General features: G+C 39.5%; 1 protein-coding gene across 1 annotated transcript; it reads right to left on the reverse strand.

Annotated features, from left to right (window-relative positions):
* Positions 1-20,526: 20,526 nt before the first annotated feature.
* LOC145124740 (premnaspirodiene oxygenase-like) lies at positions 20,527-22,451 on the reverse strand. Its single transcript, XM_079060194.1, has 2 exons — positions 21,476-22,451; positions 20,527-21,359 (listed from the first exon to the last, which is right to left on the reverse strand). Exons 1-2 carry the CDS (start codon positions 22,367-22,369, stop codon positions 20,733-20,735), a joined length of 1,521 nt encoding a protein of 506 aa, XP_078916320.1. The 5' UTR covers positions 22,370-22,451; the 3' UTR covers positions 20,527-20,732.
* Positions 22,452-27,808: the final 5,357 nt, after the last annotated feature.

Below are 27,808 nucleotides of genomic sequence, written 5' to 3' on the forward strand. Positions count from 1 at the left end.
GAACAAGAACTGTGGAACCTTGCGGTGCAAAACTCGGACATTGACGCGTACATCTCGAGATTTAGCGAACTAGCTCTCTTGTGTCCTGGTATGATTATGTCCGAGGGAAAGAAGGTCGAACGATTCATCTGGAGATTGACGCCTCCCATTCAAGGTAATGTGATTGCCTCGAAACTCAAGACCTATGACAGTGCAAAGCGCCTAGCCAAGAAGCTTTATGATCACAGCGACAAGAAGAGTACCAAAGTGAGCGAGGGAGAAAACAAGCAAGATGGAGGGAACAACAAGAACTGGGAGAACAAGCGAAAAAGGGACAGAAATCAGGGCCATCCCAGAAACCACAGACATCAGCGGTCCATTCTGTTACCGCTCCAGCCGCACCAGCTCCACCCGCCCCCGCCTCAACCACAACAGCGCCAGCCAAGTCATACGCGGGTTCTAATCCCAAGTGTGACAAGTGTAATTACCACCACTTCGGGGCATGCAAGGACTTCCACTCTACCAACAGCAATCGAAAAGGGTATACTGTCCGATCTTGCAGGATGCCCCCACAACAAAACAAGCAGCCCACTGACAACAACGCCGGAGCCAGCCGTACATGTTACGGATGTGGAGAAACCGGCCATTTTAAACGCAACTGCCCCAAGAACAACAATCAGAATGTAGGGAGAGTCCTAGCCATGGGGCAGGGAGAGGCAGTGCAAGATCCAACTGTGGTGACTGGTACGTTTCTCCTCAACAACTTTTATGCATGCATTTTATTTGATAGTGGTGCTGAGCGGAGCTTCGTAAGTCACAAATTCAAACACCTACTCAATCAAAATCCCCACAAATTGAACGAAACTTTCACGGTCGAAATGGCCAATGGTAAAACAGAATCAACCAACGATATCTACATAGGGTGCTCGTTAACATTAAATAATCACTCCATCCCAATCAATTTGATGCCTGTTAATATTAGGAGCTTTGATGTAATTGTTGGCATAGATTGGTTAAGCCCCCACCATGTTGAAATTATGTGCCACGAGAAGGTCGTTCGCCTTCACCTTCCCAACAACAAAATCCTAATAGTGTATGGCGATAAACCTGGCACAAACCTCCGACTCATTTCTTGCATCCAAGCACAAAAGTGCTTGCATAAAAAGAATCACGCCTTTCTTCCTCATGTTGTGGATAAAACAAAGGAGGAAAAAAACATTCACGATATTCTGGAAGTACGTGATTTTCCTGACGTATTTCCTGAGGATTTTCCAGGAATACCCCCCAAGCGTCAGGTCGAGTTCCGAATCGATCTTCTACCTGGAGCCACTACAATCGCCAAATCACCTTACAGATTAGCTCCTGCCGAAATGCAAGAATTATCTAGCCAACTAAGCAAACTTCTCGACAAAGGATTCATCAGGCCGAGCTTTTCACCTTGGGGAGCTTCGGTCCTGTTTGTCAAAAAGAAAGACAGATCTTTCACGATGTGCATCGACTACCGAGAGTTAAACAAGCTTACTGTCAAGAATCGATACCCACTCCCTCGAATCGATGATCTATTTGACCAACTCCAAGGAGCCAGCTACTTCTCCAAGATAGATCTGAGGTCCGGATACCATCAACTAACAGTCCGAGAGGAGGATATTCCGAAGACCGCCTTTCGAACCCGTTATGGGCATTTAGAATTCGTAGTCATGCCTTTTGGCCTCACAAATGCACCCGCAGCCTTTATGGACCTGATGAACCGAGTATGTCGGCCGTTTCTCGACAATTTTGTGATCGTTTTCATCGATGATATCCTCCTCTACTTCAAGAGTGAGGAAGAGCACAGCCAGCACTTATGACAAATTTTGGAAACTCTAAGGGCGGAGAAGCTATACGCTAAATTTTCCAAATGCGAGTTCTGGATTCGCAGAGTGGAATTCTTGGGTCACATAATCAGTGAAGAGGGAATACATGTGGACCCTACCAAGATCAAAGCTATTGAGGGCTGGGCAACTCCAAGAACCCCAACCGAAATCCGACAATTTTTAGGCCTTGCTGGTTATTACCTAAGGTTCATCCAGAATTTTTCCAAAATCGCCAAGCCTCTCACCACTCTCACCCAGAAGGGTGTGCCCTTCCATTGGAATGACCAACAAGAAGCTGCCTTCCAAACCCTGAAACAAGTCCTCTGCAGTGCGCCAGTGCTGTCCTTGCCAGAGGGAACGGAAGATTTCGTAGTATACTGCGATGCTTCTAATCAAGGGTTGGGTTGTGTACTTATGCAGCGCGGAAAGGTGATAGCTTCCGCATCTAGGCAACTAAAAACCCATGAAGTAAACTATACCACCCACGATCTCGAGCTGGGAGCAGTGGTGTTCGCCCTGAAAATTTGGAGGCACTACCTATATGGTACAAAGTGCACCATTTTCACAAATCACAAGAGCCTTCAGCACATTCTGAATAAAAAAGAATTGAACATGAGACAGTGGAGATGGGTCGAGCTACTAAACGACTATGAATGCGAGACCAAGTACCACCCAGGCAAGGCTAACGTGGTAGCCGATGCCTTAAGCCGAAAGGAATACTCGAGCCGCCGAGTAAAGACGCTGACAATGACCATCCATTCCCATCTATCCTCACAAATCAAGGAGGCTCAACAGGGAGCCTTGAAACCAGAGAACGTCGCCAATCAAGCATTGCGCGGAATGGAAAAGAATCTGATGATCAAAGAAGATGGAGCCTATTACCTTATGAACCGAATCTGGACACCGAGATTCGGTGGGTTCCGAGACGTGATAATGAATGAGGCTCACAAAACAAGGTACTCTATCCATCCGGGTTCCGATAAGATGTACCTGGATATCAAACAACATTATTGGTGGCCGAATATGAAAGCGGAGATTGCCACTTACGTGGGCAAGTGTCTCACTTGTGCCAAAGTTAAGGTGGAATATCAAAACCCTAGGGTCTACTTCAGCAATCCGAAATACCCGAGTGGAAATGAGAGAGGATAACAATGGATTTTATAACCAAATTACCCAAGACGGCAGACGGTCTGGATGCTATCTGGGTGATCGTTGACCGATTAACCAAATCCGCCCATTTCCTGCCAATAAAGGAGACGTACAAGATGGAAAGACTAACGCGAATATACCTGAAAGTGGTAGTGAGACTCCATGGGGTGCCCATATCTATTATCTCTGATAGAGATAGCAGATTCACCTCTCATTTTTGGCAGTCGCTCCAGAAAGCTTTAGGAACCCAACTAGATATGAGCACTGCCTACCACCCTCAGACCGATGGCCAAAGCGAGCGAACCATTCAAACTCTAGAAGACATGCTTCGGGCATGTGTAATAGACTTTAGAAAAAACTTGGAATACTCACCTGCCTCTAATCGAATTCTCATACAACAACAGCTACCACACGAGTATAGGAGTTTCTCCCTTTGAGGCTTTGTATGGCCGGAAGTGCAGATCGCCCCTCTGCTGGGCTGAGGTGGGAGACACCCAGCTGGCAAAGGGGCAAACGCCCAACAGCACCCTCACTGGACCCAAGATTATTCGAGAAACCACGGAAAAGATTGTCCAAATCCGAGCACGACTCCAAGCATCGCGAGACCGACAAAAGAGCTATGCAGATAAAAAGTGAAAGCGTCTGGAATTCCAGGTGGGTGATCGAGTGCTATTGAAAGTCTCCCCTTGGAAAGGGATGATTCGATTCGAAAAGAGAGGTAAACTAAATCCCCGATACATCGGACCATTCGAGATCCTTGCACGGATCGGTCCAGTAGCCTAAAAACTCCAACTACCCTCCGAACTCATTAATGTACACCCTGTATTCCATGTGTCAAACCTAAAGAAGTGTCTATCGAACGAAACCCTCACAGTTCCACTAGATGAGATCGAAGTGAACGAGAACCTTCTATTCGTCGAGCAGCCTGTCGAGATTATGGATAAAGTGGTCAAGCGCACGAAACAAAGCCGCGTCCCCATTGTGAAGGTTAGATGGAACGCCAAGCGCGGACTAGAATTCACATGGGAACGCGAGGATCAAATGATGCAGAAATACCATCATCTTTTCGCTAGTTCGTAGGAATGACTTCTGAAGAATTTCGGGACAAAATTCCCTTTGACGGGGGGATGATGTCACAACTGGAAAATTTCAAGTCTAGAAACTAAGCCAAAAGAGTCTCGTACATGTAATGTTTGTATCTATGCTATTATTATATCATGGTAATGTAATGTTTTGAGAATTATGCTACTCTAAAACTCCTTTGAGCCATGCAAATTAACGCAATATTGAACTTACGTCAAATATAATCACATAAACAAACATATTAAGGATCCTACACATCTAGACCATAAACACTTCCCTAGGAAGCCCTAGATCGTGAACTACATTTGGTGGAGTGGTTTTGGCCGTGAACAACTCCCAAGGAGTCACTTTGGCCGTGAACTCCTTCAAACACCTATAAGTGGACCGTGAACCACCTTAAGCCTTCAAGCATGGACCATGAACACCTTTTTAGGCCACCTTTAGGTCGTAAACACTATAAGGGACCCCCCCTAGACCGTAAACCCCCCTAGGTGGACCTCCATAAGACCATAAACCTTAATTCAAGGTCCATTTGGACCGTGAACCCTTCCCCATTTCAAGGATGTTTACGGATAGTGAGCTGTTAATTGATTAGTTCCAATACAAATCTCAATAAACTATGCATTATCCAACAGTAAACCAAGCATATATCACATCCAATTCTTATCCCCATATTAAGGAGCGTAAACTCCCTTTCTCATTTCACAATTCATTTTGCATACTGTGAACCTCCGTGAACTATCCCAAGAAAACTCAAGACTTAGTCCCAGAAGCCATTTTCTTCATAATTTTCCCTAGCTTTTGGTAAGAAATGCATGCCTTGCAATGGTTCATACATTTTATTAATGTGAATCTTCTACTCACATATATAAATTTGTGTGTTCATAACCTTATGCTAGAAATCCCTCAAGAAGTTCATCCAACACTTCAAGTGTTCTAGGCTCCCATTTCTCACCTCATTCCTTCAACTACACTATCTTCTACCCAAGGTGAGCTTCATACCCCTCTTTTTGTTGTTTTCATGGTTTTGGGGGAGGATACAAGTCAAGGTTTTGTTTAAGTCTTGATATATTTGCTTGTTATACATATATGTCAAGTTATATATGTGCTAATTCTATGAAAACTCCATTTGAAATAGGCCTAGAACCCGAAATTATATGCAAATTTCAAGTGTTTGAACCATAGTCTTTAAATTGTGTATTGAATCTAGAACCAGCATGTTACAATATATGGGTCACAAATTTTAATGACAAAAACCCTAAGGAATTTCTTAAAAATTTGCTTAAAACAAATTGTTGGACAAAATATTTGGAAGTGGTTAGAAAATGGAAATAATGATATTTTGGGGGACCATTTTCGGCCATATAAATATACAAGGACTATTTTGAATTATGGGATAAATTTGGGATATTATTGAACATCTCAATTCCTAAAGGGTCAAAAAGGAAATTTTTGGATAAACAAGGGCCTTTTTGAATATTTTCACAAATATAAGTCTAAAATGAACATTTTAGAAGAAATGGGCCATTTTCAACAATTCACCAAGTTTTGAACCACTTATGACACCTTTTGGCAAATGTGGGTCTTATTTGATACTTTATAAAAAGAATGACCATTTTTTCCAATACCGATAATATTGGGTTATTTTTGATAATTATGATTCCAAGTAGATTATCCTCAATAAATGAAAATGATAGATCAAGTCACGAGTACAACCAATGTTATTTATTTAATAAATAATGGATTTTCATGATTTGCTCAAAAACCTGTTAGTATTCTAGTCAGACGAATCTCCACAGTACCTAAATATATATATATATATATATATATATATATATATATATATATATATATATATATATATATATATATATATATATATATATATATATATTAGTGTACGGCTAAAGTCCTGTAAAGAGTTATAACCAGAGTCTCCTGGAGGGAGAGCGAAAATTTGTATATAGATCTATTCGGGGTTGACACCCCGCACCTTCGCTGTTCGCTACAGCTAGACAGGCCAGTCTAGGGTGACAAATGTCTTTAAGCATACGCGGGCGCCTGAGAAACGCCAAGACAGACCTCCGTCATATTAGTATGGTTATTACGACTCACTTAGAATATAACAGTGAATTGTTTAGAAATAAACATATGTTACACCTTTCAACTATAATAACGATTTTTTGGATACCTTAAACGAAGTTTTACCACACAAGTATTAGGGTTTTAATACTACTATTTTACACATTCAGAAAATATAGGATTTTCTGGGGAAAACGATTTTATACGATTTCGAAAAACGATAAACTAACACCCACAAGCAACTATACTTGATTGAAAACAAGACTTACAACTATTTTGATAAGAAAATATTGGATTTTCTGGTTTTCCAACTAACACGGATTTTTATACAAAATGCTTATGAAGTCACCAACATTTTTTATGTTGATGTTTTTCAAACGACTTGTATTCTCAGGAAATCAGTAAGCAGGTTTGTGAGCCGGGGATGCTGAATTATTTTGATGTATTTTGGAACTTACTCACCACTGTTTCTTTTGTGTAATTCAAAAACTTAAACATGATGTAAAACAATGTAAGTTTGCTATATTGATGTATGATGTTTGGATTTACTATGTTTCATTTATATTCAATTGTTATGATACTGCACAATGAAGTCACCCGCCTCCGGACGTTTCCGCCGTCTTGTCCGGGGGTGTGACACCAGGGAGCAAGCCAGACATAAGATGTGGGTCGGGAAGGAAGCCAGACTTATGCTGTGGGCTCAGGGGTAATCCAGTATGTTAAGTTGTGGACCCATTACATTTTGTTATTATAGTTGTGATATTTGTTATATATGGGTATTTTGGGGAAACTCACTAAGCTTTGGGCTTACAGTTTTGGATTGTGTTTCAGGTACCTCAGAGGATCGCGGCAAGGCGAAGGCGTGATCGTGCACCTCCTCATGTTTTTGATTTTTACGATTTTGGGATTTCTCTAATGTGAAACTTATTTTGAAAAAAATTTATGAACAATGATGGTTTTGGGTAATTTAAAAAGTTTAAAATTTTTTATGAATTTCATGATTGTTACAAGTTGGTATCAGAGCCTTGGTTTGAGTGAATTAGAGGAACACTTGTGTGAATCCAGTCTCAAACTAAGTAAAATATTTTCAAATGATTTTCAAAATACTCAAGGAGGATGTGATGTGTACGATCAACCGAGCCAGTAAGTAGACCCCAAAATACCATATTGTTATTTGATATTGTGACATGTTAGAAAACCATGCTAGTGATAGGCTAGGGATCTTCAGGAATTGAATTATAGAATTGCATGATTATATGATGTCTGATAGCCTAGGACCTTTCTTTTATGTAATTGACATCATTACTGTAGTTGCTTAGGTTATGCATCAAGGTTATATATAGCTAAGATCTTATAGCTTGAGAATGTTTAGTTTGGCCTTATTTCCTGTTCTTGTTTGATGAAGGGCTTAGGGTAGGATTAGATATTTGAAAGTCTATAGGGTCCAGTGTTATGTATGGCTAGCATACACGAGTGTTGCAGGGTTGGTGGAAGTTTTATGGTTGATTCGTGTGGGGTCAGTCGGCCAGTCGTGAGATGTTTAGCCTTTCCTCTAGGGAGTGATGATTGAGTGTTCATCTTTGCTTATGAGTATTGTTAGGGCGTCGTGATGATCCCTGAGAAAAATACGGGTAGGTGTGGAAGGTAGTATGGGCCCGTACTACTGAAAGAACAGGACCCGTACGCGTAGCAAGGAAGTCACCACCCCTAGTGCTTTGTTGGGAGTTGGTTCCCCGTTTTGATATGTGGATTATCTAATACTTTCCTGGTGTATTTTCAGTATGATGACTACGAGACGATTTGAGATCGGATCCGGGTCGGGATCAGGAGCTGGCAGTCTGTGTGGGCCAGCAGTCTCAGAGGACCGTATCAGGGAGATCATTTGCGAGGAGGTGGTTGTTATTGTTCGGGCTCAGATCCCGAAGATGTTCGGGTCTATCAAGACCGCGATGATAGAGTCTTTGATGATCGTTATGCAAGCATTGTTGAGATGGCTGCTGGTGCAACCTCCGCAACCATGGCGGCTGCAGGTGTTGGGATGGGACGGGTCTTCTAGTATCGGGACTTTGACAATACGAAGCCCCCAACTTTTGATGGAGTTCAGGACCCGATCATAGCCATGAGGTGGCTATCTGATGTGGAGGGATATTTCTTCACTTGTCCATGCCCTGCTGACCAGAAGGTCGGGTGTGTTATGAACCTTCTGAGGTCAAGAGCGAAGGATTGGTGGAGGCTCACTACTAGTTCTTATTATGTTGAGCAGAGGGCTACTGTTACTTGGGAGCAGTTTTCTGAGATGTTCCCCTCCTGATATATTCCGCTGGTGGAGCGAGAGAGGTTAGTGCAGGAGTATCTGGATTTGAGACAGGGTTCTGAGACGGTGAAGGAGATCACCAAGATGTTCACAGTGAGGGCTATGTTCTACCCTGAGTTTGCTGCATCTGAGCAGGCTCAGATAACCCGTTACTTGAGCATGCTCAAGACGGAGATCAGGCAGTTTGTTTATACTCAGCGCTACAGTTCATTGTTGGATATGCAGGAGGCCGCCATACGGCGTGAGATTGAGATTGATCTGCAGACGAGAGAGCAGAGGCCGGCCTCGGCACAGTCGCTGCCTGCGCCAAAGCGGTTTAAGACCGCTGATGTCAGATCAGGGGGCCGAAAGGGCCGCACTTGCGGGAAGTGTGGCAAGACGCATGAGGGTAGTTGTCGGTTATCATCTGGGTGCCACAATTGTGGCCAACAGGGTCACATGGCGAGGGATTGCCGCCAACAGACCCCAACACTCAGTTCCAGGATTTTATATCATTGCAACCAGGTTGGCCATGTGAAGGCCAACTGTCCATCGCTTACTTCCAGGCCAGCACCGACTACTTTGATGATCACTGATGGGAGTCAGGGCAGGGCAGAGCCCCCAAGGGCTCGAGGTCGCGCTTTCCAGCTCACTGCCGAGGAGGCTTGGACAGCACCAGATGTTGTGACTAGTATGTTTCTATCCCTTATCTTATTGATTATGTTTGTTTTATGCTCATTTGTTTTTACCTTTGGTAGGTACATTTCTTGTGAACTCCTTCCCTGCTTTAGTGTTGTGTGACTCGGGTGCAAGTCGGTCCTTTGTTTCTCGATCTTTTAGTAGGAAGTTTGCTTTTCCCATAGGGAGTTGGAGTGTCTGTTGCGAGTTTCTATCGCCAACGAACACAGGGTTTCTGCTTCTTCAGTTTATCAGGGTTGTATTCTGGAGATCTTCGGGGAATCCTTTCTGATCGATTTGATTCCTATTCCCATGGGGGATGTCTGCGTGATTGTGGGTATGGATTGGCTGAGCCGTTTCGGTGCCATGATCTAATGCGAGGGTCAGCGCGTGGTAGTTCAAACCCCAATTGGGGGAGAACTGGTTATTTATGGAGAGGGAACCAGGTTGGGTTCAGGGTTTTGTTCGGCAGCTAGGGCTCGGTAGTATATTTAGCACGGGTGTGCAGGATACTTAGCATATATGGTGGACACGTGGGTTGGGGTACAGGTGTCGGTTGCTGATGTTCCAGTTGTCAGTGAGTTCGCTGATGTATTCCCGGAGGAGTTACCCGGTGTGCCTCCTGAGAGGCAGATCGAATTCAGGATCGACCTTGTGCCAGGTGCAGCCCCTATTGCCAAGGCGTCGTACCGATTGGCACCGCCTGAGTTGCAGGAGCTGTCATCTCAGCTGCAAGGGCTGCTAGGCAAGTAGTTCATCCGTCCATGCAGTTCTCCGTGGGGGTGCCGATTCTATTTTTCAGGAAGAAGGACGGTTCGCACCGGATGTGCACCGATTATATGGAGCGGAACAAGTTAACGGTGAAGAATCGTTATCCCCTTCTGTGGATTGATGATCTCTTTGATCAGTTGCAAGGAGCATCTTGGTTCTCCAAGATTGATTTGAGGTCTGGGTACCATCGGGTCAAGGTGAGAGAGGAGGACGTGGAGAAGGCCGTGTTCCGGACTCGTTCTGGGTATTACGAGTTCGTGGTGATGCCATTCGGGCTCACCAATTTGCCTGCGATATTTATGGATTTGATGAATTGGGTATGCAGGCTGATGCTCGACCGTTCGGTCATCGTGTTTATTGATGATATCTTGGTGCATTCCAAGACCAGAGAGCAGCATGGGGAGCATCTTCGTGAGCTTCTGGGGGTTTTGAGGCGAGAACGGCTTTATGCTAAGTTCTTGAAGTGCGAGTTTTGGTTACGAGAGGTTCAATTCCCTGGACACCTCGTTAACCAGGATGGGATTTTGGTCGATCCGGCCAAGATTGAGACAGTTATGCAGTGGGAGGTTCTGAAATCTCCCTCGAATATCAGGAGCTTTTTGGGTTTGGCAAGGTACTACCGGAGATTTATTCAGTATTTCTCCAAAGTTGCAATACCCCTCACTCGTCTGAAGAGGAAGGGGGTGGATTTACGGTGGGGCCCTGAGCAGCAGACAGCATTTGAGACCCTTCGGTAGAGGCTTTGTGTGGCCCTAGTTTTGACCCTCCCTAAGGGAGTCGAGGATTTTGTGGTTTTCTGTGTTGCATCTATCACCGGGTTAGTGGCAGTCCTCATGCAGAGAGAATGAGTGATAGCTTATGCTTCGTGGCAGCTAAATCCGCATGAGTCGAGGTATCCCACGCATGATCTTGAGTTGGGGGCGGTGGTTTTCGCCCTCAAGATTTGGAGACATTACCTTTATGGGGCCCGCTCAGTGTTGTAAATATCGGCCTAGGCGGCGCCTAAGCGCTAGGCGATCTGCAACTAATTACGATTAGGGGTGCTTGGCGGAAATTGGTCAATATCGGCCAAACTCGGGCTAGGCGGTCCTCGGCGGTCCTTGGTGGGAAGATTTTAAAAAATTAAAAATTTTAAAATTTCAAATATTACAGCAAAACTTACAAAACTTCAAAATTTTAAATTTTTAAATATTCAAATTTTCAAATATTATACCAAATATTTCAAAATTTCAAAAATTTTAAATTTTAAATTTTCAAATACTATTTTTTTCTTAAGCTATATTAAGTTTTAAAATAGTTTTATTAGTAATTTATGGTCTCCGATTAATCTCTGCCAAACCGATTAATCGTTTGACCCTAGTCGACCGCCGAGCTACCGTCGAGCGATTTTTACAACCTTGGGTCCGCTGTACTATCTACATGGATCACAAGAGTTTGAGGCATATTATGGATCAGCTGAACCTTAACATGAGGCAGTGTGGGTGGCTGAACGTAGTCAATAATTATGACTGCAAAATCCTTTACCATCTGGGTAAAGCAAATGTGGTGGCGGATGTCCTGAGCCGCAAGTCGGTTGGATCTTCTGTTCTGGTGGCATGTATGAGGATATATGTGGATTCTCCGCTTGTAGGTTTGATTAGGGAGGCTCAGACTAAGGGTGTTCGAGAGGAGAATTGGAAGATTGAGAGGATTAGGGGTGAGATTACCAGATTTGTTTCGGGTAGTCGTAGTTTGTTGACCTGTTGTGGTCGGATATGGGTTCATGTGTCTGGTGGGGTCAGACAGATCGTGCTGGAGGAGGCTCATAAGTCTCTCTTTTCTATTCACCCGGGTGCCACCAAGATGTATCGGGATCTGAGGTTGAGTTATTAGTGGCCGTGCATGAAGAGAAAGATAGTTTGGTACGTTGAGAGATGCTTGACCTGCAGGATGGTCAAGGCCGAGCATCAGAGGCCGCATGGCAAGTTGCAACCTCTAGAGGTTCCCATATGGAAATGGGAGCAGATTTCGATGGATTTCATCACCTAGTTGCCGAAGACGGCAAGGGCTTTTTTGATATTTGGGTCATCGTGGATCGATTGACCAAGAGTGCCCAGTTTCTGGCAATTTGGGAGAGCTCGTCGGCCGAGAAGTTGGCCGATGCGTATATTCGCGAGATCGTTGCTCGCCATGGGGTTCCGGTCTCTATTGTTTCAGACCGTGATGTTCGGTTCACCTCCCAATTTTGGCAAAAGTTTCATGAGGAACTAGGCACGAGGCTGCATTTCAGCACAACTTATCATCCGCAGACCAACGGCCAGAGTGAGCGGACCATTCAGACTCTCAAGGATATGTTGCGAGCATGCATTATTGATTTTGCTAAGAGCTGGGACTCCTACCTACCTCTTGCAGAGTTCTCCTACAACAATAGTTTCCACTCCAGCATTTGAGCTCCACCTTTTGAGCTTTTGTATGGCCGGAGATGTCGCACCCCAGTCTGTTGGGGTGAGGTTGGTCACAGGGTCATGGGTCGGACTGAGGTGGTCCTGCAGACTACGTAGATGATTCAGAAAATCAGGCAGAGATTGCAGACTGCATAGAGTCGGCAGAAGAGCTATGCCGACCGATGCCGATCTGAGTTGGAGTTTCAGGTTGGTGACATGGTGTTGCTGAAGGTCTCACCTTGGAAAGATGTGATTTGCTTCAGGAAGAGGGGGAAGTTGGGCCCCGATATATTGGACCATTCCATTTTATTGCCAGGGTTGGAAAGGTTGCTTATAGATTAGATCTTTCGAAGGAGCTCAATCATATTCATAGCACTTTCCACATTTCGCAGGTGCGGAAGTGCGGTTTAGACGAGGATACAATGGTATCATTGGATGATATTCAGGTTGATGAGCACCTGAACTATGTTGAGAGGCCGGTAGCTATTCTAGAAAGGAAGGAAAAGGTTCTGCGTAGCAAGGAGGTACCCTTGGTAAAGGTACAGTGGCAGCATCGAAGGGGATCCGAGTGGACCTGGGAGCCGGAGGCTGAGATGCGGGAGCATTATCCGGATTTGTTTATCGCAACAGGCTTCGAGGACGAAGCCTAGTCCGAGTGGGGGAGAGTTATAACATCCTGATTCCCAGGTATGAGATTTATTATTCAAAAGGAAAATTTCCCTTGGAACTCGTCGATTTGATGGCCTCAACTCGATGTGTTGAAGGCTTTTGGACCGCGCATCTTTTTGGACCAACTCGACGAGTTGGCGGCTGAATGAGAAACCCTAAATTTTAGGGTTTGCACCTTATATAACATCCTTAAGTCCTTGAGTTTGATCTTTTATCACCCTCCAAACCCTAATATCGGCCTTGTAAACCCTAATCTTCATTCCACCATATTTTGTGAGTTAGTGTGTGGCTTTTTGGAGTAAAAAGGGAGAAGATTGAAGGAAGGAGGCAAGGATCTAACAAGTTAAGCTCAAATCTGAGTTTGGCACTCTTTGTACCATTGTAAGTATTCTATATCCGAATTTTTATCTATCTATGTAGCTATATCTTGAGTTTGGTCCCTTTTTCTCCTTATTCTTTGGTGTTGCAATGGATGGGCTTCATAAAGTTTGCAACTTTATGAATCTCTAGGTCAAGGTGACCTTGGAGTGGGTTAGATCTGGTCCTTTGCCAATTTTTGATGTCATGGATGGAGTTTAGGTCATATTTCCGCTATTTGGCTCATTTTGGTTCAAGACATGCATGTCTATAAAGCACCCACCTTTGGGACGTTTTGAGGCTAGAATCTCTCTTGTATAAAGTTGGTTCTAGATCTCAACGATTTTGTGCTTAATGGTTAAGCCTTTGAGTTTTCAAGCCTCGCAGAAGGGTTTTTGAGCATTTGGAGTAGTCCAAAAGGATAAAGTTGGAAACTTTATCCTTTTAGACACAATTGGAGTTTAGATATGAGCCTTAGAGTCTCTGGAATCAAAGAATCAGCTGTATGTGTTAAGCTGGGGAAAACTCGACAAGTTGTTCAGCGAACTCGATGAGTTGGCTAGGGTTTTCCCCGACTTTCTCAGTTCTGTAGAACTCGACGAGTCCAAGAGGTGCACTCGACGAGTTGGGTCAACATGGATTGTTCAAACAATTCGGTTTTTACTTTTGTATGTATACTTTTTTGAAGATATAGTCACTCAAACTAAATTCTCCCTTTAATATAGGCTTAACAAACTCAAAATCAATTTGGTTAAAAGTAAAGTGTGGTTGTTGCCTTTATCCTTACAAGGTGAAGCTTCTTGATTTAATTCAACAAATTGTTCCTGGCCAATAAAAAATATGCATTATGGATGCAAAACCAATAAAAATCATGTCTCACAATGAGAACAAAGTGTGATGGATGAACGAAGGGAGCTTTACCTCAAGTTAAAAACCAAACCACAAATTTTGAAAAATAGCATATCAACAAAAAAATCCATATATAAATTTATATACCTGGGTAAGGTTATCAAACCGACTAATAATACCCACTATAGGTACAAAGGTTCGTATGACTAAAAAGCAAACATCAATTCAAAAGTCCAAGTTGACAAATACTCAGTGTTTCTAGACTTATAATGGTCATCCTTTTTAGAAGCATTGATTTTACATAAAAAAAATCCATCACCAAGTCTTTACCGATAACGTTTAAACTAACATTAATTTTTACCACTTACACTGAAAAGGTTGTTATTTCAGAATTTAGGAATGTACTTTAATTTGATTTGAAGAAATTCAAAATACTGACCATTAAAGATGTTATTTTGAGAAAATATAGCAATGTACTTTATTTCATGTTTGTTAAAACTATTAAGATGACAAAATAAGGGTTGATTTGTAGTAATTTAAAAAAGGAACCATGAAGGGGACATGGTCAATACAAATGGTGTCATCTTTAAAAGATATTATTAAGTAGAACATACAGCAAACTGACTAATACTACCCATTACATGCACAAAAGTCAGTCCACTACAAAAAATTGGATTACACAATTAATAGTGATGACCTTTTAGTAATCTATTGTTCTATTACTGATCACTACAAAGAAATTAAAAAGACGTAAAATTAGTCACCAAACATTGTGTCTGTGTGTATACACTATATGTAGTGTGTGTTTGTCTGCAAGTAAGATGCTTTTTCTTGCAATTATCAGAAAAAAAACCATAAAATGCAACTAAGATTGTAAAACCAACATTAAAATGAAAGGTCCTTACTATTTCTTTCAATTAGCCAAAAGTGAGATGCTGTCAAACACCTATAAATGTAACATGTTGTTAAGTTTCAATTGCAATGCAGTTTAAGAGCAATATACTTTATGTTTACTTTTTTTTTTCTTATCGTTAACATGAGAGTCAAAAATAATAATGAACCTTCTTTCTACTGTTTTAAGAGCAAAATAATTTATGTTGTTAACTTTCCATAGCAATGTACTTTAAGAGCAATATACTTTATGTTTACAACTAAAATTACATGGAAAAGAACAATATACTTTCGAGACCAATAATGAATTTTACAATATTAGCAAATAATCACACCTTAAAAGCAACGGTAATAACAACAAGCTTTCTTATGACCATCCATTTGGGCAATGTACTTTGAATGGTCAAGAGTTTGAGCTACACCCATCAAAGATCATGTCAAGACTCCAACATACGTACCTCATTCATGAGTTTTTAGGATAATAGCCAATTGGCCATTTTACAATAGTATGTCAAGATCAAGCGTCTTGCAAGTTTTAATCAACCTAAATAATAAAATCGTTTATAAACCCATGAACAACTATTAAAAAACTTTTGAAAAGTATACATTGACGTATTTTATTGGATAATACTTTGGAATCTATTTAAAAATATAATTTAGCAAATTAATAAATAACTAAAAGATGTATATTTGAAAAAAATATAGGTACATAAATAAATAATAAATTCTTATTCGGTTTTTTTGGACTGCTCGGTGTTAATTTTATAAACCGTAACCAATCCGATATCCAAAATAATAATTCGGTTTTGCTGAAAATCGATCCGAAAATCCGAACCAAATAGTCCAATCCAAATTGTCCGATTGGACAATTCGGTTTTATCCGAATAATGAACAACTCTAATGGCCATTTTACAATAATATGTCAAAATCAAGCGTCTTGCAAGTTTTAGTCAACCTAAATAATAAAATCGTATATAAACCCATGAATGGTACTTGCAGTAAAAAAAATACATTGTAGACCATTTACCATAACACCTGCAAGTTACAAAAAGGAGCTTCTACTAAGACATTCAAACATTTGAGAGACCAAAATAAAATTTGAAAATGTAAACCAAACATGTTACTAATAAATTTAAAACAGAACATGATTGTTACCTAAACCAATCAATCTTAGTTGGAATTTTGAGTATTCGGAAGCTTTTCTTTCCATACATATCGAACCTAGCTAGTTCAAGCAACACAAATCGATTTAAGGCTTAAAAAAAAATAAAAAAAAAAACTGGTGGTGTCTTGGTTCAAGATTTTGAACTAAATGAGAGAGAGAGAGAGTCTAGCCAATACATCAACCATAACAAAGCGATTTCCTTTCCCTCCTTTTATCATTGCTCGTTTCTTCTTAAGTTGGTTGTGGTCAAGGCGGTCCATTGATTTTTCATACCTAGGGCGAGATGAAGAAATGATGCCCATATATTTGTATCGAACAATGCACCAAACGTTTATATAACATAAATTTATTAAACATAAGCATAGTAAAAAAAAATTAATTAATTAAATTTCATATTAATACAACATTACATTTATGCCCTTCAAAAGTATATACACTACCAATACATTATACATTTTCACCAATTGAAAATCTACCTCACACTATCTACAATAACAAAGCCTCAAGCATTTCTAACTGAAAAATAAAACAAGATATTAATAACTGATTAAGTAAAGAGGAATAATCAAATTTAAATTTTTAAGGACTATATATATATAGCCGGTAATACTTATATGTTAATCAAGTTCATTAAACAATATATTAGAGAAAGATGGTAGATATACTAATTTAGTTTTGTCTACAATAATGAAACTAAAATAGCCAAAAAAATGAATGGTTTATAGAATTGTAGAAGTAGTTTTGAACTCCAAATATTCAAAAGGTCAAGTACTCAGGTGACATAGGTTTCAAATCACAACTTATTCAAACATATTACTTTAACTATTTTTGACATTGAGAATCTTTGAAACAAAAATACAACACTTAGTACTTAAAACATCAAACTAATCAAATAAAAAACACTCATTGAGAATATTTACCATTTACCAAGAAGGACATGGAATAAAAAATCCTTATAATTTGAACTCTAAGTCTCCAAGAATTTTAGATTTATAATTGCGAAGCCAGCCAAGAACTCAAAGAAACTTGGTATACTGAGAGAGAAAAGCAAACCTGAATGAGAAAGACAAATATAAAGTTAAACACATGAATGGATGAACTCCAAACCTCTCTAAATCAGAAATCAAAACACATAAAAATACCTCCAGTTTTCAAACAAAATTCGAACTTTAGACTTTAGATAAAAGAAAACTCAGATTAATTAGAGAGAAGATCAGTAAGATAAAATACAAATTTAATAGATACCGAGAAATAAGAGTTAAGACTAATCAAATAGAAAAAATACATCTAGAAGCCTGAAGCAAACTTTGAACTCAAATTCTGAAGTCTCGAACTCTTGTCTTCACTCTTCACTTAAAAAGTCAATAGTAGCACTGTAGCAGAACTTAAAAACCGAGATTTATTCGCAGATTGTATTCAGAAATCGATTAAATGAGAGAACATATCAACTATTTAGGAATCGAATGGGTAACAAAACAGATTAAATGGGGGAGGGCATCAACTATCGTCCATGGATCGTATACAGATGGGATTCAGAAATCGCCAAATCGAGACCAAAATTCTGAATTAAAGAGAGAATCAGAGAGATATCGTCTTTTAGTTTTAGAAATTGAACACTTGGTCTGCTGAAATACCAACTATGATTGGAATGTGGGAGACTGGGGTGTATAGCCGTATTGAAGAATCAGGAAGTTAGAGACAAGAGACAGATGCCGATAGTAAACTCATCGTCTTCTACATTGTGATTATTGCATCTTCGTTTTTCAATGCATCAAATTGGTGCTTTTAGTTTTCGCGCCCTTTCTTTCCTGCCTCGATTGAAGAATCGTCGATGGGATTGATAATCCAACACTCCAATACCAGTTTAAGAGCCGAGTTTACCTATACTATAAGAGATTGGGCTAAAATTATGCCCCTTTTTCCTTGCAGCCCTGGACATTTCCCCAAGCCGCCCATGTATTGGGCCAGCCCTGGTTATGGTTATCGGTGGTTGTTGTAACATCCTAATTTCCAGAGTAAAATTTTTATTTTTAAAATAATATAAACACCCATTTTTAATAAAGTTACATTCAGGTCAAACCATTTGTTCATAAACCATTATTCATAAATCAGATTAATAAAGAAGACAATGCAGAATCTTGAATCATAAAACTGTGATGTGTGTGTACATTCCCACATTCACAATCTGATAAGTACCTGCAAAATATTTAATCTACAACTTTAATCACAAAGTTTAGTAAGTTCCCTAAAATATCACATCCGACACATCATAATAATCAACCATGGGTTATCAGCAACCCTGAACTGTCAGCAGTCCTGAATATCGTGTACAACACAACATTATAAAGAAGTATTGGTTATCAGCAATTATGGGGACTATTAGCAGTCCCAATGGCTAACAGAACGCCATGTGGATTAACAACACACCTCACGGTTTATCAACAACCCTGGAGACTATCAGTAGTCCCTTGGACCAGGTTATCAGCAACCCTGGGGACTATCAACAGTCCCTTGGACTCACAGCAGTCCATGAGTTATTAGCAACTCAGTTCACATATAACAACAATCAACAAATAAGAACCGTTGGTCAGCATGTATACACTACCACACATGCATATATAGTTATAAGACTCACCTCATAGATAGAAGGTAGACAACACAGCTCTCACATAGTGCAAACTGGTATTTCGAGACACCTAACGACAATAAAGAAGTACCTTCTCAGTCTATACCCTAAAAACCCTTAAATTAACCAAAAGTCAACCATGGTTTAAAGTCAACCCCAATCGACAGCCACGTCGTGACAGCTTCTCGACAAAACAGTCAGGCAACCACTAGTCGTCACGTCATAGCGAGAAGACTGCCACGTCGTAGAAATTGGGTTTTCACAGCCTAATGGGTTAAGCATTTAATCCTTCAAGCCACCCATTAATACTTTCCAGAAGGCTTTCTTACTCCTATTCCAACATAAAAATTACAACTTTTCAGAAATACATGTCCAGTGCAAGTCTATATCTCAAACTAGGTCAAAATGGAGAAATAAGACCAAAATCTCATGCATGAAGCTCAATACACAAACAAACTTCAGATCGAAAAGATATAGAGACCAAGGGACCAAGGTGAGCTATAAAGTTACAAACTTTAACTCATCTAACTAACCCAAACTCGAAAAGAACCAAGAAATGCCATAAATTCTAGATCTATGGAGAGAAAACCAAAAGGTGGAAGCTTTATACCTTCCTAAGCTTCACAAGACGTAGGAGATGCAAGATCTAGAGTGATACACTCTTCCAACCCGCAAGTACACCATCTCCTTCTTCAAGGGCTAAAATCATCACAAAGAGCTCACAAGTTCAAAATGAAGACTAGGGTTTCATGGATGGTGAAAGGGAGGTGATGGAGGTTGAGGGTGTGTAAACCCTAGCTCTCACTTCCCTTAAATAGGGGCACGAACCCCGAAATTAGGCTTAAGCCTTCAGGTAGCTGCCACGTCGTGACCATCAGCTTCTCACGTCCTGGTGCATAATATTGATGCATACTAACATAGCTATTGTGACGTCGTGGAAACCCATGTCCCATGTCGTAGCATAGGGTTTTTCCCAAAAACCCCATCTTTGGTCATGTTACATCATTTGTTGATTCATTCTGAAAAACGGATGTTATAGTTATTCTATGGTGGGGTAGGTAGTGGTGGTCGTAGTGAATTGTGGTGATGATGAAATAGTAGTTGTGACAATGATCATTGTGAGCAGGGGAGTGGATGTAGGTGGTGACTTACGGTTTGTTCACATTTAGGGAGCGAAGTCGATCGATAGAGACAAAAAGATTCAAATCATGAAATAGGATTGCGGTTTTCTGGTGTGAAACCCTATCTTTGTTGAATATGGAATTGTATGCCTGTAATCTAGAGCGATTTAATGAAAATATGAAGCCGATCAAATTTTAAAGTTGAAATGTATCAGGATTCCTAAATCTTGCTAAAAAATATAATTCAAACTATTTTGCACAATCGGTAATTAAGGAATGTATGCTGAATTTTTGGGATATGATCTATCATAATTGAGACTTGAAATGAGCAGGAAACAAAGGGTGAACTAAACCCTACCACATGGCAATTTAACAATAGATCGGTGATATCTTGGCCTAGATTCACAATATTTGGAGATCGTGTATAATTTTAAGGTTACTATAAATATCTTAGTTGGGACATACCTTTTTGTTTTTAGTTGAAAAAAAAAACTAACAATTTTATCATTCTATCCATATATACTCTTACACAGGGCATATATAAAAGAGATTAGATTAAGTTGAACACACTTTACAGAAATATTTTACAGCACGTATCTAAGAACATGATGACCAAAGAGAATGTATTTATAGTTCGTTACTTTTTAAACAATGCAATTTCGAATATGACGAAAAGCTGGAATAAGGTACGTAGTATAGACCTGAAGAACCAATACAAGATGATCTAACTGGGGCACTTTAACTTAGGAGTCCCCGCAATTGAGATCAAAAGGGGCGGCAATCAGTTGCAAGCTCGTCTTTCTCCCAACGGAAGCACCAAATTTCTCCTTCATATCCAAATCTCTAATATTCATCCCATCAGGGAGTTTCCAGTTGAAATGATAGAGTAAGCTTGCAAGAAGAAGCTCAACATTAGCCACACCAAATAAAATTCCTGGACAGATTCTCCTTCCAGCCCCGAATGGTAGATACTCCATGTTGTTTCCCTTGAAATCATAACAATTCTCTTCGAATCTTTCAGGTAAAAAACACTCGGCATCATGCCAATACTCAGGATCCCTTGCAAGAGCCCATGCGTTAATAATCACTTTCGTCTTCAAGGGTATCACATATCCATCAATCTCGCAACTTTCCCGACATTCTCTAGGAAGCAACAGGGGAAGTGATGGATGTAATCTCATCGTCTCTTTGATCACTAGTTTTAGATACTTCAATTCTTGAATATCTGCTTCACGTACTTCTTTCTTTCCATTTAGCACTGCTCTCACTTCAGTTTGTGCCTTTTTCATGACTCTCGGGTTTCTTAGAAGTTCTGACATGACCCATTCCATAGTTGTTGAAGACGTATCAGTTCCAGCTGAGAAAACATCCTGCATACAAACAAGCCATAATCAGTTACTACAAAGTGTTCAATCAGGAGAAGTTTTGGAGTGAAGACATGAAGTGATTGCTCATGACAACACTAAATGGTGTCCTGTGTACTAACCACTACCAACGCTTTGATATGGTCGGTTGTGAATGGAAACTCAAGCTCGCCACTGTTTTTAAGTCTGAACAGAATATCAAGAAAATCTTCATTATCTGTGCCAGTTTTACATCCATCTGTATGTTCTGAGTTCTTGTGGTCAACGAGGATTCTGTTTAGGGTCATATCAAGGTTTCGATGAAGGGTTTTTAACTTGGACCCCATACTGGTAACAGCATGAAGAAACTTATACGAAGGAAACAAATCGGCCATATCAAAACCTCCAGCCAGAACGGACAGTTCTTGTACACTCTCAATCAATAGATCCTGGTCCTTATAGATCCTGCCGAATGCAGCTCTTGATGTTACAGTATTCATGAACGTGAAAAAATGTTTGGAAAGATCTACAGGAGATCCTGCAGATGAAAGAATATGGTTCATCAGAGCACCGACCTCCTCCTCCCGGATTGAGGAAAATGACTGCACTTTCTTGGCAGTGAGGAGCTCGGAGGCGCAAATCTTGCGCATCTGCCTCCAGTGATTGCCATAGGGTGAAAATCCGATGTCTGAGGAGTTGTACAACACGGTCTTCGAGACTAGCAGTTCAGGTCTGCTGGCAAAGGAGAGATCGTGCTTTACGAGTATCTCTTTAGCCATTTGACGAGATGAAACAACCAACGCAGATATCTCTCCGAGTTGAAGATGCATCAAGGGACCATGTTTTTTGGCCAGATTTCTAAGAACATGATGTGGTAGTTGTGAACTAACCATCGATAACATGTTTCCGATGAAAGGCAGCTTCCATGGACCTGGAGGCAATTTGCTATCCACCTTCCCTGAGCTAGATCTCTTGATTAACTTAAATAGAATGAACAAAAAAAAGGAAGTCGCTATGAGGCTCATCAAGGGAGACATGCTTTGCAATGGTAATGCTTTGCAAATCTTTTAGAAGAACAACCAATATCTGTAGACATATGAGAAGCTGTGCTGGTCATTAGCTGTGACATCAAGGTGCTATTTTATCCCGTAAAATACTAAAAAGTCAAATCTATAATTAATAGGGACAGTTGTAGGGAATATTATTGATCTTGTATCGTTTTTTTTTAGCTTTCTACCCCTCAATCGAAGGATCTTGTCTTTTTGATCGTTGGTCCAATAATACATAGATGAGTGTGGACGTATCTATTTCCTTGACAATTGTCTAACACCACCCATGCACCCCCACAGCGCCGACTGTCAACATCTTTTGCAATGCCACGATATTTCATTTTGCAAGCCTTATAGACTATCTCCTTTCTATATTTGGAAGGCTTGTAAATGATATTTACTATTAAAATAATATTCTCTAATTTAAGACATTTCTACTTAGGTCCATTTTCATAGTTGGAAGAAAGTGCTGAGTGAGAAAAGTCCGTGGATAAAAAATCTGAGTAAGAAACCATGTTGTTTGATTGTACAACTGAATATGCTCACCGATAAAAAATTGACCATTTTACTATGTTGCTCTTATACACTGATGGATGAAGTTGCTGAAGAGTTATTAAACATACAAGTTGTCATACAAAATGTAAATTACACACAAATCATTTAAAAATCCATACAAAATTTATACAAGGAATCATTGTTTTTGTAAAGTTATAAATAGATTCATTGTTTTTCAACAATTCAAGGAATTCATTCATTGACCAAATTCACATTCATCAATCAATGTAAGCAAGTGATGGATGAAATTGAAGAATCCGGAACAGGGGATTCCAAACCAAATATTAGCTGCATAATTCATCCAAACCAATATCAAGAACAAGAACATATCAAGAACAAGAACAGGGGATTTCAAACAAAAGTCACACTTTCAATCTTTAACAAAGACAATTATCTTTTTGGAATTTTAACTTCATTTAGTTGCAAGTCAGAAGCATGACATTATAAAATGATTTGAGTTCAATTTATTCAAAATACTATATTTGTAGTAGGTGTAAACATTCATAGCAATTTAAAAGAATGAGTAATTCAAAGTTGTTTCTCTCCCTTTCCCTTATCTTTTCCTTCATCTGTTTTGTTTTTTCCTTTTTTTCTGGTACCACTAAAAAATGCTCTCCTCAACAGACCCTTGTTGTAACACCCGTGTTCGAGCATGGTTTAGCTTTATATTCTCTAGGTCTAAAGATGAACTTTTTGGGAAAAAACTCTATGCCACGGCGTGGAGCAAGGATGTACACGGCATGGAATGAAATAAATGGCACGTGCATTTTATTGAGCCACCACGGCGTGGCCAAGAGTTGTCACGGTGTGGCAACTGTGTTGTTTCAAGCCCATGATTCTTTTAGGGTTTGCTTAAAATTTAAACCCCTTTAAAGCATTTCTAGGGTTCATTACCAGCCTCCATCACCCTCTCAAGACCCGAAACCCTAACCCTAGCCTCCCTTGTGTGATATTGAGCTTTTTGTGGTGTTTGGTTGCTTTTTGAAGGAAGAAGAAGAAGGTACTACCCCAAAGATCAAGCAACAACTCCTCCCCATCCTTGGAATCACTGTCTGGACCATTTGTAAGTCCTCAAGTTTCCATCTTGATGATTCTTTGGTTGTAGATCTAGCTTTATTAGCTTATTTTGGTCCATAAGTGATGTTTGGTTTGTTAGATGTGATAAAAGTTGCAACTTTACGACTCCCCTGAGTGTCATGAGCAATATATCTTGTAGATGTAGACTTTGGTTGTGATTCTTAGCCTTGCATGAGTTTTTCGTCACCTTTTTGCTCATTTTTGACCTAAAATGGAATCTAGACATACATTGGACATTAATGTCTATAAAGCACCCAAATTTATGCTAGATCTTGTATTAGAAACTTTTCTGGATTTGGTTGGGCTAAGGACTTTGAGGAAAAGTGCTTAATGGTTAAGCCCATGTCATGATTTTGCCTTTATTAGGCCACTGATTAGAGATCTTATCTTAATGCATAAACTTGGAAAGTTTATACATTAAGGCATTAAGAAGGAATAGATATGGGTTTTTGAGCCTTTGATTTTGAGTTTAAAGCAGCTTAACTCGATTAAGTTAATCAGACTGTTCCCCACGGCGTGGTACTAGTCTGCCACAACGTGGCAGGTAGGGACCAGTCGACTATTTTGTCATCTTATGCCCACGGCGTGGCCAAGGAAGGCCACGACGTGGAGGGTTTTCTGATGGCTTGTTAACTTGGATCTGAATCGGGTTTAGACCTATGGGACACAGTGTGGCTAAGGTTGGCCACAACATGGAGGTCAACTGATTTTGACTTTGATTTTGACTTGAGTTGTCTTTTGGCCAACCCTTAGCTTTGGAAGGTAGACCAAGGGTTTACCTTGTATAACTATCTAGGTGTGGGGTTGCACTGGTATTGTTGCCAGTAAGAGTAGCAACAGTTGGTTATCTTCTGAGAGGTGAGTCTCTTCACTGTACTCGTGGGTCAAAGACACTAATGTCGACCCACTGGATTATGTTTTTAGGATGATAGTTGTCTTTATGACACTTGTGTATATGCATGTATGTGCTTGTTATCTTTGTGACTCTTGTTAATATGATTGTATGCTTAGTTGTAGGGGTGAAATAGACTCTATCAGACGCATATCAAACACTCCCTTAATCATCTTATTATTATATTAACATCTCCTATTCTAATAAAAATGTATAATTATAGCCACGTTGCATCTCCTCAGCCCTCCCTAGATTTTTTGTGAAATTCCCAAACTACCCATCTAGCATTTTAAACTCGTATGACATTACACGACCTATTTTACTTGCTCCTTCTTCTGAATCTATCACGTACAATCAATCAACATTTATCAACTTTTAAAAATGAAGCCGATTTAACCAATTCAAGGATTTTATGTCAACTGATAAGGAGGGTCGCAAAATATGAGGACTTTCACAAACTAATACTAAATCACATTTTTGTATACATTATCGTCAAAAAGGAACACATCTCTTATGCAATTGAAGAATCGTCGACAAGGAAAGTACATAAGTTACCATCCACCGCTATCACCACTGCCATAACACCTCGCCATCATATCTCTTCCTCTTTCGATTAACAACAGAAGTAAGTGAAAAACAATATGTTTTTAAAATAGGTTTTGACCAATGACGTTAGGGTAAAGTGAATTTCGTAAAATATAAATCTGTGTATCTCAATTATGGTTCGACCATTTGGTGATTATGATTTTGTTGTTAATTTTATATCAATCCATGAAATCAAACATTTTCTATTGATACTTTATTGTTAAGATTTGTACATTACTAAGTTTCCTTTTATTTCTGTGATAGATTGAACTGGCTTGGTTTATGTGGTTAAAAAACGTGGTCAGGTTATGAATAAATCATAAAAAACTTCCAAATAGAGTTTTGTTCTTGAATTCATCCTTTTGGCAATATTAACTGATCAATCTACAAACATGAATCAAGAATGTAAATGCTTGAATCTAGGGTTTTCTATGTCAAAAGTTAAAACTATGTATTGATTATGAAGACTATTTAAGATCTTGGTTGAGTTTTTTATGATAACAATGTTGTTGTCATAAAGTCAGCAAGATAATTTAGATCCATCATCTTATGAATTTGAAAAGAATACTTAATTATGGTTTTCATAATCTGTTTTGCATTTTATCTTAACCACTAGAAAATAGAAACAAATCATCATTGTCCTCATCGTTCTACTCCCGTTGCCATTGCTGTATGTGCTCAGTTAAATTGTGATAGAGATTGTGATGTGGTTCTCTGTTTTTGTATTTCCAAAACTCTCATGAAGTACGTTAGGTTGCCGACTTGTATTAATGCTTTTGGATGAAGTACATCATTCAGGCTATACATATAAATATACATGCCTTCTTCTTCCATTACCATCTTGTGTAAAATGACACAAGAAATCATTACCTTCGTTAATTTATCTTCATCCCATGATTGTGTTGGATGTTTTATTATGCATCACTTGCTTTTTACGAATGCAAACATCCGTTCAACAACCTTCCTTTCTGATTCATGTGCTAACTTGAAAAAATTTCTTTTCTTATAGTGGGGAAATGAGTATGACTTGAAAAATGTAGCGTGCTATGGATATATCTCATCACCAAGGTAATACCCTAAATAATATTCATGTCCATTCACAACATATGACATGTTTGGAGTTTAACCCCATATAATTTCGTTAAATAACAACAACACCCCAAGCACATTCATGTCATTGATTGACCCCTCCATACAAAATAATGCATGCAAAAACCATAGATCATGTGAAACTACTACTTCTACTATTATAGTCGGCACTCCATGATCACCTCCTCTGAATTGACCTCTCCATGGATTGAGAGAATTTTCCCACTCCCAATGTATATAATCAATGCTACCAAGCATTCTTGGAAAACCGTATGTAGCTTGATGGGAGGTATACAACTATTTGGCATCACTTTTAGTCGATTTCCTCAAATATATGTTATCGTAGAGTTCTACAACATACCCACTAAACAAATATACACATTCTCGACCTGTCATACATTTTCAAATACTAATCATATGCGTCTATGTTGATATCATATGCCAATTGCCGAAGTGCGGTTGTAAACTTTTGGTCGGCTTCTTGACTTAACATTTTCCTTGACGTTTGCATGAACGTGTGAGTCCACATATCATCATCGGAAGAAGAAGATGAAGAAGAAGATAAAATTTGTTCATCTTATAAAAATATGTTTGTAGAATGAAAATGTATATGATAATGATAATATGTATAGGTAAAATTGATGGTTAAAAAACTAAAGAAAAAACTTCTTTATTTTTACAAATGCCAACGCTCGAATTTTTGATCGACCAATGGCTATTTTCCTATGTGACAATTACGAACACCCGGGGCAATGTTCATGCGTAAAGTTACCCGTCCATATCGGATAGTACATGTCACATGTTCTCCGTACAGTTTAGCCTTTAGATGTCATATAACATCATTAACCTTCTCGAGTTTCTTCTCTTGATCAACCCGTAAATATTAGAAGTAGACTATCAACTTGTTTGGGATAACAAGAAAGTAATAGCATAAAGTATATTATTAAAATGGTCCTTATACTAGTCTGGAAATTAGAGCAAACTACGGGATATTACCTCGCTTGCGATGACATAATTTGTAAGTTTTCTATTAGGCAAAGAACATTTTTGTAATTTTTTTAGCACGTGGAACATTTCTATAAAAAATTGCACAAACATTTTCTATAAATTATCATGATAATTTTTTTAATTTATTTTCTATATAGGGATCAAACCTTTCAAAATACGACAATCGTAAACATATGGACCGCTTTATAAAAAAAATTAAAAAAAAAAAAAAACAACTTTAC

The sequence above is a fragment of the Lactuca virosa genome, chromosome 7 (assembly GCF_052849685.1).
Source record: "Lactuca virosa cultivar CGN04683 chromosome 7, Lactuca_virosa_CGN04683_v6, whole genome shotgun sequence".
NCBI classification, from domain to species: domain Eukaryota; kingdom Viridiplantae; phylum Streptophyta; class Magnoliopsida; order Asterales; family Asteraceae; genus Lactuca; species Lactuca virosa.

Bases quoted from the DNA above. Each gene is read 5' to 3' on its own strand.
- LOC145124740 (XM_079060194.1), bottom strand. From the start codon at position 22,369: ATGTCTCCCTTGATGAGCCTCATAGCGACTTCCTTTTTTTTGTTCATT. The intron at 21,360-21,475 runs GTTAGTACACAG...GTTTGTATGCAG, and splicing joins ATATCAAAGCGTTGGTAGTG to GATGTTTTCTCAGCTGGAAC.